This window comes from Octopus bimaculoides, chromosome 1 (genome assembly GCF_001194135.2).
Source record: "Octopus bimaculoides isolate UCB-OBI-ISO-001 chromosome 1, ASM119413v2, whole genome shotgun sequence".
NCBI classification, from domain to species: Eukaryota; Metazoa; Mollusca; class Cephalopoda; order Octopoda; family Octopodidae; genus Octopus; species Octopus bimaculoides.
Genome location: NC_068981.1, coordinates 130040009 through 130055635, shown reverse-complemented (window position 1 = coordinate 130055635; position 15627 = coordinate 130040009). Strand labels below are relative to the sequence as shown.

The 15627-nt window shown below is 35.1% G+C and overlaps 1 protein-coding gene across 2 annotated transcripts in view; it reads right to left on the bottom strand.

Annotated features, from left to right (window-relative positions):
• Positions 1-4630: 4630 nt before the first annotated feature.
• Positions 4631-15627, bottom strand: part of LOC106867719 (DDB1- and CUL4-associated factor 11) — a 43937-nt gene continuing 32940 nt past the window's right edge. For both annotated transcript variants that reach the window (XM_014912680.2, XM_014912681.2), the window contains 7 exons: positions 13557-13649; positions 11087-11179; positions 9899-9988; positions 8111-8174; positions 7873-8025; positions 6737-6846; positions 4631-5943 (listed from right to left, as the gene is read on the bottom strand). In XM_014912680.2, the coding sequence (XP_014768166.1) occupies positions 5836-5943; positions 6737-6846; positions 7873-8025; positions 8111-8174; positions 9899-9988; positions 11087-11179; positions 13557-13649 (711 nt within the window). In that variant the 3' untranslated portion in view covers positions 4631-5835. The remainder of the gene's footprint in view (positions 5944-6736; positions 6847-7872; positions 8026-8110; positions 8175-9898; positions 9989-11086; positions 11180-13556; positions 13650-15627) is intronic.

Sequence of the window (15627 nt, the reverse complement as noted above, 5' to 3'; positions counted from 1 at the left end):
GAATAAAATCATAATTAAATGATCTTGTTGTTGTTTTTTTTTTTTTGCCCAAAGCCAGGAACTTTTCAGCACCCCCTTGTATTTCATTCTTGTTCTTTATACCATTACATTTGATTATTGTTGATCTGTATATAACTTTTAAGACTAAATATATTTCAATTATGTAGAAATCTTTCTTTCACTCTGAAAATTCTTTTCCCTCTACATCACGCACAATCCACTGTCTGCATCCTAACACCCACCTCATATCTTGAGATGTTCCAGCTTTCCAGTTACTCCCAATACCCTTATATAACGCAGGGTAGCCTTGTATCTCTAAAGCAAAACACCTGGGCTTGTTATCCCTCACACAATAAATAGCCTGTCAACACCTGGCATAGAACCAGCATCCCTCTTCTCCCTCTCAAATATTACCACTCCCATTTAGTCAAGGAGACTTTCTTCTTTTACTTTTCCCCCTTTTTGTTCTTTTCTTGCTTTGCAAGTTACTTGGCAATCTCACTAGTGCCAGTAGCATGGGAAAATGCACCCAGAACACACTGTAAAGTGTTGACCTCAGGAAGGGCATCCAACCATAGAAACTATGCCAAAGCTGACATTAGAACTTGATGTGGGCCTATGGTTTGCCAGGCCCTACCAAACCATCCAATCTATGCCAGTAAGGAAAAATAGATGTTGATGATGATGTTTATGTTAGATAAATGAAATACTGATTGAAATCTTTATTCCATCATAATACCAATGTCATTTTCAAAATTTGCTGTTTCAGTCTTCCTACTCCAAGAAGATCCTTTTTTGAATAAGTTGATTTTTAAAAAAAAATCAACTTTTAATGTCACTGATATTGTTATACATAATGTACGACATTATTCTCTTTCTGACTGCCTTTAGCCATTAGTAGAGAAAATAGATTAAAGAAAAGTAATAAACTGATAAATCTGCACCAGTATAATCTGAATGAGGTAAAAATAAAATAAAATGAAATTGAGGCATGTGTTAAAGATATGTAAGCTAAAATGCTGGAAAAATTCACTGCCTGTGTATTTTTGAATGTACAGGCAGTAAATGGTTTTGCCAATGACAATTACATTGAGATAGGTGTAAATGCCTTTGATTGTCAGTAACTATTTATTGTTCTTTGAAAAGTACTTGCAGTATTAGATACACTAAACCTTCAATCAACTTCAAATGCAGTATATCTCTTATCGTCATTTTGGATTGGAATCTAATGGTATGCTTCTTTTTGATCCAGTTTGTTGTAGAATTTGTTGAGAATAGAACACATAAGATTTTCAGTATTAGGAAGCAGACAAGCTTCTACAGTGCAGTAGTAATTTATTGTTTGTAAATCATCAAGACAAGATATATTGTTTTTGCCTCTGTTTCTTACTGCTACCACATAGGCTTACAATGGAGAGACTGTGGACTCAATATTGTCATCATAAAAAAAAACCATTTAATATCTTTCTTTGTCCTTTTATCAAATAGGAAAAAGTGGCAAGATTTAGTAGCAATTAGTTTCAAGTCATTAAATTTAGAAAATAAAAAAAAAATGTTGGTTGCCAAAGTTGGAATATATTGAACGACATAAAAATTCTGTAATGGTTCATATTAATGTTTAAAGTCATCTGTTTGGATTGAGCTGCCAGGACAGTTTAAAGATATTCCTGCAAAGTTGAGAATGAGAGATTGGTAACACTAACTGAATTGAGTAAAGTATCAATATATTGATTAGCCATATATTTGCTGATTAGCATTGTTCAAGTCCATTTCTTTGTTGTGCCCCTGTTATAGGAAGAATTGTAGATAATGATGCTGTAGCTCTTTTTGACTGACATGTTTACCAAAAATGTGCAACCTCTTTACAGTTGTTGCAAGTTTCATTCTTTGATGGAAAAATAGATCCATCATAGTAGGTTCCTTTGTTCATGGCAACAGTATACTCATTGCTAAAGGAACTGGACTCAATTTTTGTTCAAGATAGGGTATTGAGAGAGAGAGAGAGAGAGAGAGAGACAAAAAAACGTTGCTAGCAAACCATTGCAATTCTCTGAACACCTTTCAGAAAATGAATGTGGGCAGCTTGGCCAGGGAAGAATTTCATGAAAAATTTTATCCATAAATTATTGCAATTAATCTCATGAAAATTGAAGAAACAACAGAATACTTTTAACTAGATTTGAAAATTAAAATACATGTGCCACATGAAAAAACATTGGTGTGGGTGCTGGTGCCATGTGAAGCGCACCCAGTACACTCTGTAAAGTGGCATTATGAAGAGCATCAAGCTGTAGAAATCATGCCAAAATGAACTATAGAACCTGGTGTGGCCCCTGGTCTTGCTAGTTCCTCTCAAGCTATCCAACCAATGCCTGATTGGAAAAAACAGACATTAAATACTGGTGATAATGCTATACAATATGTCCCTGTTGAATACCTCCCCCACAACATATCCTCCTAATATCCCCTCCCTCTAGCATCACCAGCTTCCTTTTGCAAACCTGTGAAATCACCCACCTACACATGCTCCCCAATCCTTGGTCCACTTCACCATATACACCACTCTGTAACTTAGGTTGTGGGGGGGGGGGCATACACCTATCACATTTTCACCATCTTCTCTCTCTTTTCTGTCCCTCAATACTACTCCCCACCAGTTGAGTATTGCCCTGCAAGTTGCTAGGTGACCTTATTGGTGTTGGTGCCACATAAGCACCCAGTACACTATGTAAAGTGATTGGCATTAGGAAGGGCATCCAGCCATAGAAATTATGTCAAACCAGAGAGTAGAGCTTGGTACAGTTTTCTGACATGCCAGTTCCAGTCAAACTGTTCAACCTATGCCAAATATGGAAAACAAACATTATATGATGATGGAAAATTTTGTTTTGTAAATACAATACAAAATATTAAACTAACTGGATTTTGTACTTTCACACTATTCTTATTACATGTATACTCTGAAAGTGAACTATTTTATTATTTTAAAAATAATAGGAAAAGAAAGATATGTAAATAATACAAAACATTGTATCAATGACAAAAAAATTGTGTGGTAAGAAGTTTGCTTCCCAACCACATGATTCTAGGTTCAGTTTCATTGTGTCTCCAGCTATAGCCCCAGGCCAACCAAAGCCTTCCATGTGAGTGAATTTGGTAGACAGAAACTGAAAGAAGCCTATCATTTATATATGTGTGTGTGTTACTGTTTCCTTGCCTTCATGTGTAGTTGTAAATGAGTGTTACTATCCTGCAAGTTATTTTCCTTCATTTCCAATCTTACATGAAAATATGTCCAGTCTGTTGGTGAGGATTGGTGACAAAAAGGGCATCCAGACAGAAAATCTGCTTCAACAAATTCTGTCTGACTCATGCGAGCATGGAAAAGTGGATATTACAATGATGATCTATTGTTTAATTTGCTCTGAGATTATTATAATTAACTTTAAGATTATTTCAACTTGATTCAAGTTTTTTTTTTTTTTCTAAATTTGCTTTGATATTATTTCAGTTTACTCTTAAAAAAGTGTAGATCATGTCTTAAAATCTGTTGTAGATATTTTGTTTCAAACAGAACACTGTTCTACATTGACTCTGTATACCTAACCCAAAAGAACAGGTGACAAGATATTCCAGAAAAATGTGTGCAACTGACTAGCTTCATCCAGTAACAAATTTATCTCCTGTTTAATCTATTGTATCATAACCTATTCACTAGCATAGCTAGAGGGAAGGGAGCAGTCTGCCCCGGGTGGCACCACTTTTTTGTGGGGGGCCAGGGGTGGCACACATTCTAGCTACACTAGTAAACTTATTGTTTCTGCTAAACAGTGATCCATAGATGCTACAAATGGGTCTTTTACCCTTTAGCATTGAGATTACTCTGTCAAATATAATGCTCATTTATCCACTTTGTTTTGAATTGATCATGCATTATCTTGTAGCTACAAGATTTCAATGTTGTGATTGTTTATTTTAAGAATAACATTGTAGGGTAGGTGTGAGAGATCAGATCTGGCCAGTTTGACCGTAACAGAATATTTTGGGTTAGATATGGCTAGTTTAAATGTTAAAGGGTTCAAGGATTTACTCCAGCTTTTAACAGCCACTAAAATAATACTTGGGGTAAGAGAATTTCAATAGGACAGTAATTTAACTTACTGACAGCTGCATAAAGAAGTGCTGAGCTCTAATTGTAGAGGGTACCTGTGGAAGGGGTAGACCCAGGAAAACGTGGGTGGAAGTGGTGAGAAAGGATCTTCGGATGCTTGGTCTCACTGAGGAAATGACAAAGGACCAGGAGATGTGGTGATTTGTTGTTCTTAATAAAACATGTCAAGTTAAGTAAAATCAGTCTTCCACACATACAGGCTTGTCCTTTCAGGTGCTGGTGTCACTTAAAAAGCACCTGTACTGGTGCTGTGTTAACACACCCATGCTAGTGGCATGTAAAAAGGATCCAGCACACTGTTAAGTGGTTAGCATTAGGAAGGGTATCCATCTGTAGAAACCATGCCAAAACAGACAGCTGGTGTCTGGACAGCTCCCTGCTAAACCATCCAACCCATGTCAATATGGAAAGCAGATGTCACTTGATGATGATGATGATGATATAGATGACAAACAAAACTAAATAACACTTATTTATTCAAAAATAGTGGAAAGAAATTCCAGACACACATAAATGACGATGCTATATCTTGCTACAAAGATGATCATGGATTGTTTTTATCTTCCATATCTCCTTAGATTTTATAACTAAAAGTTTTAATAAAAGAAAGGTGGAATTTTGGTTTAAGTACCCCATATAATAACTCTTCTAATTTGTTTGGAATTTTCAGAAAACTTTTGCAAATTTGTGTGATTTATGGGCGATTTAGCTGTTCTTAGTACATCTGACAACCACTGAAACCTTTCTTGTTTCTTTGTCAATCTAACATGTATTGATGCTATTCAATATTTTTCTCCCCATAAACACATTTAATGGAATGATGATGCACCCAATGGTAGTCCATCGCTGGGATTTAAGTAAAAAATTCAGACTGTCCATATTTTAAATGAATTTTAAGAAAAAATTCCAAAAATAGTGGAACTTTTAGGATTTATAGGGGGGAATAAAAAAGTTTTAAGGAAAAGATTTTTTACATAATCATATGAATTCCCATGTGTAGAACACAAATTTTCAAAAATGTTTTGAAAATTCCAAAAAATAGAAAAGTTACAAGAGATTATATGGGCTGCTTAAACCAGAATTCCACCAAAAGAAATATCCATTCTATACATGATGGCAGTTGTGTCAGTACAATATAAACTTAGAATGTTACAAAGGAAATCCTTTGTTGGTAGTTTCTGCATAGGAATGTAATAAGCTGAAACCTTCTAGCAGTATTTAACTTGCACAAAACAATAAATGTAAAGTAGCCTTGACTAATTAAAGTTGTTTTATCAAATTAAGAAAGTAGTTGGCAGTTGAGGAAGACTTAGTTCTACAAAAACAGCATATGAATCAGTGAAATCAAGATCTTTGTATACTTTAAATATCTTCAGACTCTTTAGGAATCTTAGGGTCTCAAGCAGCAGATTATGCTGAAAGAAGGTATTTAAAATATTTCACTTCATGAGAATTAGAGCCTGCTTTCTTTCAAAATTTTCTAAAGAATTTCAATTGTTGAAACGAATATGTTTTATAGACTGAGATTTCTAAATATATTTAATATAACTATTCTAATGATGGATGTAGCAATGAAAAAAAAGTGAGGGCTTAAAGCCATGTCTGTTAAATGTTAATTATTTACATCTGTTCAGTTTCTTTTGTAACCCATATGACAGTTACAATCAATCAAATAATCGTCGAAATGATTTGAGGTAATATAATTCTCCATTTTCAAAATCTCGATGCTGTTCAATGCCATAGTAATACCACTGGCATATTGTTGAGTCCCACTACAAGATAGAACAAAGATTTTTCAAGTTTTAGTAAATCAACTATATACTTGAGACATATCCAAAAACATATATGCATTACATTTTTTCATCAATAAAAAAAGAATTTGCATTTGGATTTAATGATTTATTTCAAAGAAATATCTGAAATATAAGTTGCCACAGGTTGTACTACAATTTTCCTCCTTTCTATTTCTCAACTCCACTGGCAACCTTTTTCCTTTCCATCTTTTATTTTTGTAAGAGGGAGGGAGAAAGAAAGACTTTCAAGAAATAGGGTGTTATGAAAAATTACTTAATATTAAAATAATGGAAATAGGGTTTAACCCTTTTGTTACCATATTTCTGTTAAAATACATTACCTTTATTTGAATGAATTTTTAAAATAATGAAGTGTTTAGTAAAACAATGTTGCCATTATCAAGGCTGTGTTTAGAACATAAATTAACATGGAATTTTGATGGAAAGTTTTAATTTAGATAACTTTAAAATGCAATTTGTATCATAGAAACAAGAGTGGTTTTGGGCAGGTTGGTATCAAAAGGGTTGACATGACAAAGCATTATTCTGGTGCTAACTTGACTTAGAGACTGTCAAAGTAGTCAAAACTGTCAACTGCAGTGAAGTTAGCTGGGTGAAAGACCACACCAAGCATGGTTGCCAAAAGACAGGATTGGGTTTCAAGTCGATTGAAATTTAACCATCATCTTACAGCAGACAAGGTATCTGTAATTCATACACCTAGAAAGCAAATCACTTAAGTCAAATGCAAAGGAAATAAATTTTTACTCACTGAGGTGGTTACTATTGTGTTTTTCGTGGGATGCCATGAGACATCTCGTACACATGTGCTGTGACAATTGGACAGTTTGGTCACAATTTCTCCAGTAAGAACATCATAAACTGAAAATATTAAAATTAGTTTTATTGAAAGATACAGAAATAAATTTTTTATTCTCAAACGTATGATGATGCTAATAAAATAGCATGAACAGGATAAATTATCCATACATTGCAGAAAAATACGTTACTGGCCAGCCATAAATTATCCATACATTGCAGAAAAATACGTTACCAGCCAGCCATGGCTGGCTGATAACGTATTTTTCTGCAATGTATGGATAATTTATCCTGTTCGCTCTATTTTATTAGCATTATCATGCGTTTGAGAATAAAAAATTTATTCCTGTATCTCTCAATACATCTCAACGCTTCTACAAACAAACTTTGTTTACTGTCCAACCCATGCTTGCATGGAAAGCAGACGTTAAACGATGACGATGATGATGATGATGATGATGATGATGATATATATATATATTTATATGTATGTATGTATGTATGTGTGTGTATGTATACCAGTCTATCACAGGGTTATTCATTTACAGCTGAGTGGACTGGAGCAGTGTGAAACAAAGTGTTTTGTTCAAGAACACAATGCATCACCTGATCCATGAATCAAAACCATGATCTTGCAATCATGGGTGCAACATCATAATCACTAGGCCATGTACCTTCACTTCCTCTAAACCAAACCAATAAAAGATTTTTTTTTAAAAAGTGATACATCTTTCAGAGCCTCTTCTTTACAAAAGTCTTCTTTTAAGACAAAAAGTCTTTGATTATCATTGTTGTTATGTACAAGAGACTAGACATAAAACATCGTAATGTCGGTTATATCTTGACATGGTAATGCCCAGAGATGTAGTTGAATGAGTAGACTAAACATCTGTGCAACCAGCCTAGAAGAGGAATACTGTCTTAACACTTACAACTTATTTTCTTACCACAGCTCACTATGGTTCTGTGGAAGTGATGTAAACTAAACTGGTTTTCATTTTAAAGTGGAAACTGGATGATTATAAAGAAAGATGAAATTTCAGAGAAAAATTAAATTGAAAAATAAATGAAGGAAAAGTATGTACTTACTACATGCATTTCCTGTTGCACATCCAGAATAAATGTACCTCTGACCCGTAGTGAAGCGTGGAGAGAATTTGCAACGAATCAATGTGTGCAAAACAGTATGCCCACGGTAAGTCATAACTGATACATCTCCAGTTAGAGGCTTTCGTAATTTCACTGAAACAAAGTTGAAAAATTTTGTATACTTTTAACAGTTTCAAAATTCTGTACATCAAGAAGAGTGTTTTATGGATGTACTTACTTTCCTGAGATATAGGCCGCCAACGATAATCCCACCTTTGGAAACTGATAGCTGCTTCAGTAGCCTGAAAAGAAGAAAACTGGATATTTGTAATTTCTTACAAAGATATGTAGTCTTAGAAAAACAGGGAATGGAATTTTGTGATGTTCAACCATTTCTTAAGAACATTAGAAATTAAAGTGATATGGAATGGTTCCAATCAGAAATTTAAAGCAAGCTGTTGATTTGGCTTGCCAGGAGCATTTCGAAATTCTTCAGTATTCAAAACATGGGAATGATCAACTGAGTTTCTTCAACAGTACCAAAAGACTCCTAATACACACAGCCTTTACTATACACTCACTACATATGTCAAAGAAATATTCATGAATAACACTGACTTATAACTCTCTAAAGTCATTTCAAATACAATTTCTGGTGAACTTCATAGTGATCATACATGTATAATATTGAGAAAAGAACATTCAAAATGCTAGGCTTAAACCTTAGATCTATAGTGATGTCAGGGTTATCCATTTTTGGTGGTAACGTTGGCTTAATGACTCACTATAATTTAGTCAGTATAAGAGAAAAGGAAGTCACTGTTTCTGTTCATAACAACAAGAGGATAGAATTCATGAGACACTTGTAATAAGTCATAACTTTTATTACTGGAGGTAATACGTTCATATACAAGGTTAATAGAAGGAAGCTTATAACATTACATGAATATGTTCTGTTTACAGTCACATTTCCAAGTTAGAAAAGTGAATGAGTGCACATGAAGTACGGCAGCTCTATCCAGTACATGTTGAAGAACCAAAAGGGTCTGAATGGCGTGAATTTAGAATTTCTTTCCTTTATATAGGGATGGACTGGAAGTCCCTGACTTCCCTGTAAAACTGGAAGCTTCCTGAAGAATCTTGAACATTCTAGAAGCTTGAGGGAGATTACTCTCGTTACATCCCTTTTCCATTTTGCTTGTTGTCATAACCACTAGGGATCACTACAGATCAATTGCTGACTCTCCACAGAGCTCAGCTGTGACCCATATTTGGAATAGTGTTGCTGCAGCACACTCAAACATCCTAGACTGCAGGCTCTACAGTTGATTTGCAAAGATTCATTTAACAATATGCAAAACAGGTCTACAATGCTTTTGTCAATCTCTTCTGCCATTTTTTTACTTTTTTTGTCCTAAATAATTTTGAAGAATAATGCTTCTAGCATTTTGAACTATGCTTTTCTACCCAGCTCTACAACGTCTCTACCCACTTTCTCATGCATGTATCAAGCCACAGGAATTTGAGCTGAACACCAAACAAATCCACTAGAAGATCTGTATCTCTTAATGGATATCATAACTCCTTCTCTAATTACATAAAAAAAATGTAGAAAGATAGTTTTTTACCTATTATATCCAAACTATCAGGAAAGGAAGAGTTACACTAATATATATATATATATTTGCAAATGGTTTTAGAAAAGTGATTTTTCCAGTGAGTTGAGCTGGTTTTGTGGTTTCACTAAAACAAATTTCAGAAATTGTATAAATTGAAAACTTGAAAAGATTCTGTGCATGAAAAAGTGTTTTAAAAGTATGCTTACGTTCTTCAGAAATAGGCTGCCAATGGTAATCCTGAACTTTAGTTTTTATATTATCATTTTTAGAAACTGATGACGATGATGGTGGTGATGATGGTGATGATGATGATGATAATGATAATGATGATTATAAAAATCCAAACATCTACCAGAGAACTTGACAATCAGCTTCAGGAATGAATCACAGATCAGAAATGAAATTACCTTGATACCCTCTTCTGTAGAAAATTTTCGTATGTCCCACAGTTTTATTGTCTGGTCTTTAGAATTGGATATCAAGTACCGTGAATCACCCTAAAAAAATAAAATTTTCTAGTTTTAATTTTTTCATTCAAAATAATTACCATAATTATGTCCAGTTCAATTACATATAGTAACATAACAAATAATATCTTTTATCTTTTATTTGTTTCAGTTGTTAGGCTGTGGCCTTGCTGGGGCACTGCCTTGAAGGGCTTAGTTGAACAAATCAACCCCAGTACTTATTTTTAAGACTGGTGCTTTTTCAATCAGTCTTCTTTTGCCAAACAGCTAAGTTGAGGAGACATAAACAAACCAACACCAATTGTAAAGCAGTAGTGTGGGGATAAACACACACACACACACACACATATGATGGGCTTCTTTCAGTTTTTTCTACTAAATCTGCTCATAAGAGCTTTGGTCAACCTAGAGCTATAGTGAAAGACATCCAAGATGCCATGCAGTGGGATTGAATCTAAGAGCACATGGTTGGGAAGCAAGCTTATTACCACATAGCCGTGTTGGCACCCTACATAGTATAAAGACAAGGCTATACTTATGATTAAATATTAATTACTTCAGTTTAGTTAATCACTTGTGATTAAAAGTACACATGAATAAAAAGAGAATACAAATAGACCATGCCGTCTATTTTTTTCTGGTACATTAAATTCAGGACTAAATTATCCAGGAAATTTGTTAATTCTAGCAAGCTGAGTGACCACATAGAAGCTTCTTTGCTATTTTGCCAAACCCTTTAGCATTTAAACCAGCCATATTCAACCCAAATATTCTGTTTAATGTTTAAACTGGCCATATCTGGCCTCTCATACCTACCCTACAATGTCATTCTAAAAATAAACAATCACATCATTGAAATCTTGAAGCTATAAGCTTAATGCATGATTAATTCAAAACAATGTGAATAGATAAGTATTACATTTGACAGAATAATATGAATGCTAAAGGTTAAATAATTATTACATTTTAGTCAAGTAATGTTAATGGCTTTGAGCCAGAGGTTGTGCCTTCAGCATAATGTCAATTCAAAAGCCATCCACTAAACCTTTGTAACTCATTTAAAACACAACAAATTTTGCTGAATGCATGCAACAAGATGAGAAAAAATTTGTATAAGATAGACATTACCCTGGAATCTATATATGTGATGCCACCTGCATGTCCACTAAACACTCCAACTGGAGTTGGATTGTTTTCATTAAGGGTACGCCGATCCCAAACCTGAAAGTTAAACAAGAAGGATCAAAGTTGTAGTCAATCATACAATTAGGACAAGCAATTAAATCCTGACTGATGAACTGTTTAATGTGTGAATGTATGCATGTCCTTGTGAATATCTTATGAATGTGATTGTAATTCTGTGCATGTGTGTGAGTATGATTGTGTGTGTGTGTGAGATTGTGTGTGTGTGTGTGTGTGTGTGTGCGCGTATAAAAATGGCACATATAACCATGTTTATAACATGTATCTTCTTAGGTATGTAGAAGAATATACAACAGAAATGTGAGTACTTAAATGAATAGGATTGTAAATGACATTAGAAAGAATATGATTATATGCTTCAATGCATATTTAGAAGTTGTATGTGAGTATGTGCTATAATATGTTTCACAATAAAATTTATAAGTCCTTTATAATCCTGTATTAAATAAGTGCTGATTTCAATATTTTAGAAGTGTATATCAATGTGCTAGATTGTATGTGTATTTATTATTATTATTTTATATCATGCATTCTGTGAGTAACAACATCATTGGTTATAGATCTCTAATGAGTTAATCACTGGTTGACAGCATTTCCAATGGAGAAAGTTACAAAGAAGTGTCAGTGAAAATTGGGTAGGATAAATATCTGTACTGCCTTGAGCAACTTCCAATTGACATCCATTCATCATTCTTACCATCAACCACCCCCAACCATCATTTGTCATTGACTACTTTCCCCTCTTATATACCCACTGAACACCTCCACCCTTATTTCTATCCATCACTCACCCCAACCCACTCTTACAACTTTTGCCCATCCTTCATAAATCCTGTATCACTACGCTCTCTTCTACAATATGTTACCTTGAAGGTGCACTCTAACTTCTGGTCACCATCATTTTTATCTCTCTTTCTGGCACCACTACTACACCCAGCCTTATATAATGTGAGATAGCTCTGAATCTTCTCCTACTCAAGCTACTGTCCTCCTTATCTGTCTCTGATTCACTCTCACTAAACCCTGACGTTGCTCCTCTTTTCTTTCTCTTTCTCCCTTCCCTAACAGTCTCTGCTAGTCTCTCCAGTAACACTCTTGCATAATAACACTGTTTCTCTCATCATACTTCAACTTCTCAATACCTTACATAAAAGTCATGACTTCCTGTGTTATATTCCCCCTCTAAGTCACGGGGACTTTTTATTAGTCTTGTGGACTTCAAAGCAACCTCACTAGAGCTGGTGCCTTCAGAAATGCACCCAGGACACTCTGTAAAATGATTGTCATGCAGAAGAGCATCCAGCTACAGCAAAATGAGATATTGGAACACAATGTTGTCCTCTGATCCATCAGATCCTGTTCAGTGGGGATTTTGTGATTTCAGGTACAAATTCCGTTTTCTTTTATCACTATCACAAATTGTCAGAATTGTTTCACTTTCAGAAAAAGAAATATTCGATTCATAATCACATATGTGGTTTTCATGTTTGCCATGTATTTTTTTTAGATTTTTTTTGTCTTCTTTCGAAAATACTTTGATTTCAAACTCACTGCTTAGCAACATGAAACTGGTATCCATTTTCCGTCCGTAATGAAACATTTCAGAAAATCAAAGTGGGAAAAAAATGGAAAAAAAAAAATCTCCAAAAATTTGCAGCACCCAGATATCTTGTAAAATAATGGCAGACAATGTAAACCAATTGTTTACATAGTGAAACCATGTGTTTTCAGGAATGTACTAATGAAATTTGTGCTGAAATTCTCATTAAAATATCAATAGGTCATTTCAACTAGTTTAGTGTGGTTTGGTAATGAAAGGATTAATGTCCACTTTTCCATAATTGTAAAAGTCAGATGGAATTTGTTGAAGTGGATTTTCTACAATCAGATGCCCTTCCGTTCACCAGCACACACCTGTTTCCAAGCAAGGCGATATTTCCCGACAACTAGACATGCTTTTTCAGGTAAAATTGGAAATGAATAACCTTGCTTGTCTGAGAGTGATGCTCATTTACAATCATCAGGTGATGTCTAGACAAGGGTACACACAAACACACACATGCACGCACACACACACACACACACACACACACACACACACAAACACACAATAGGTTTCTTTCAGTTTCCATTTACCAAATTCACTTGCAAGGCTTTGGTTGGCTCAGGGCTATATTAGAAAACACTTGCCCAAGGTGTTGTGCAGTGGGATTGAACAGAAGACCAGATCATTGAGAAAAATATAATAAAACAAAATAGTACATTACAATGAGATTATTCAATATACAATATAGAGCATTAGTGTAGAATGTGGAACAGTGAAGTAGCAATACGTTAGAGAAGTAATATACTGCACAACATAAACAAATCTAAATGTATTTATTTTATTTCTTACCTTACAGAATCCATCATCTCCTCCTGTGAACAATATCTGGGAACTATCATCTGCAAATTTTACTGCATTAACATCATCACCATGTGCTTTGATCTATAAATCACAAAAAAGTACATTGACAACAACAATGGTTTCTAACATTGGCACAACTCCAACAATTTGAAGTAGTTGTAGTTGTTGCTGTAGTGTAACTTCAGGGCAGCCCTGACTCAGCAGAGCTAGGATCAAAGAGGTCATATCTACATCAATCTTGTCTTCTCTAGAATTACATTGTCTGATGTGTCCTTCCCTTTTTAGATTCAACTGTATAGTTGATTTAATAGGCCTTAGCAATAAGCAGTTAGTTATTTTATTGATCTTGAAAAAGTTCATGAAAATGTCAAGAGGAAGGAGTCCATCTTCAGTCCTTTCATGTGTATCCACCACAGAACCTCCTTCACCAAAGCCCCAGAACAGGGAACACTGCTTGACTATCTTAACTAAAGGAAGATTGTGGAGTGATCTCTTTCAATGACTTGACCAATGGTTTATTTGCCAAAAGGGCAGTGGATCATCATCATCATCATCGTTTAACGTCCGCTTTCCATGCTAGCATGGGTTGGACGATTTGACTGAGGACTGGTGAAACCGGATGGCAACACCAGGCTCCAGTCTGATTTGGCAGAGTTTCTACAGCTGGATGCCCTTCCTAACGCCAACCACTCAGAGAGTGTAGTGGGTGCTTTTACGTGTCACCCGCACGATAATAAAATAATAATAATTTCTTACATAGACACAAGGTCAGAAATATAGAGGAGATGGCAGTCAATTATAGTGACTCCCATACGTTAATATAATACTAATTTTAACAAGTTCAATAGAGTCACGTCCCTTTAGAGAGTGATCTCCCTTTTATAACCCCCCCTCCTTCTACCTCTCCTTCAGACTTTAGCTTTACGCAAGTATAACACAAACATGTCCACAGGAGCCAAGGAAGTCTCTACATGGACGCTCTAGCGGCAAGAAGTAGTAGCTAAATGTCCCACAGATAACATACCACTATCTTAGAAAGGGACATACTGCATTATATGGGTCTTGCGTTCTTTGCTCATAGGGAAAAGACAAGATGGTCATGGCTGGAATACCTCTGATCAATGCATCCAATAATACATACTTTATGCACATTCTTACTTCATTCACAGTAGCACAATATATTAGTCAATCATTATTGCTGAGTTTACTGGACCAGAGAAATTCAAAATGAAATTTTAAAAAAATATTGTATAATGGGTCACAATACCACACACACACACACACACACAATCATAACCATAATCATTGTTTTAATGTTCGCTTTTCCGTGTTTGCATGGATCAGGCGAAATTTGTTGAGGCAGATTTTCTACAGCTGGACACCCTTCTTGTTGCCAACCTTCAACCGTTTCCAAGCAAGGTAATATTTTCTCATCTTTTTCACAGAAGAATGGAAACAAACAATAATGATGTTCGTTTACAACAGTGGTTCTCAACCATTGTTCATCTATGGACCCCTTTGATTACTATTTTATACTGGTGGACCCCCATAGCCATTTGAGTTTTATAGATACTTCTTTCAAAATTCCTAATTTGTTCATCACACATTCACTTATGTAGGTTGCACTATTTAAAATGTTAGAGAAAGAAACCTAGCAGACTCTTGTAATGAACCCTTAAAATAATACTGTGAACCCCCAGGGGTCATATAGAACCTGGTTGTAAACCATTGGTTTATATGAGAGGCTCTTTTCAGTTTCTGTCTACCAAATCCACTCACAAAGCTTTGGATGGCCCAGGGCTATAGTAGAAGACACTTGCGGAATGTGCTGTGCAGAGGGACTTCTCAACCATACAGTCATGTCATCAAGTACTGGGTGAAGCACACCAATGAATATAATCCCCTGAACCCCTTGAAGGCAGTGCTCTAGCAAGGTCATGGTTTCAGTGGCTGAAACCAACAAAAGAATATGTGTGTGTGTGTGTGTGTGTGTGTGTATATAATAATAATAATAATATTAGGGACAAAATCCAAAATTTTCCCTAAAACTATATATATA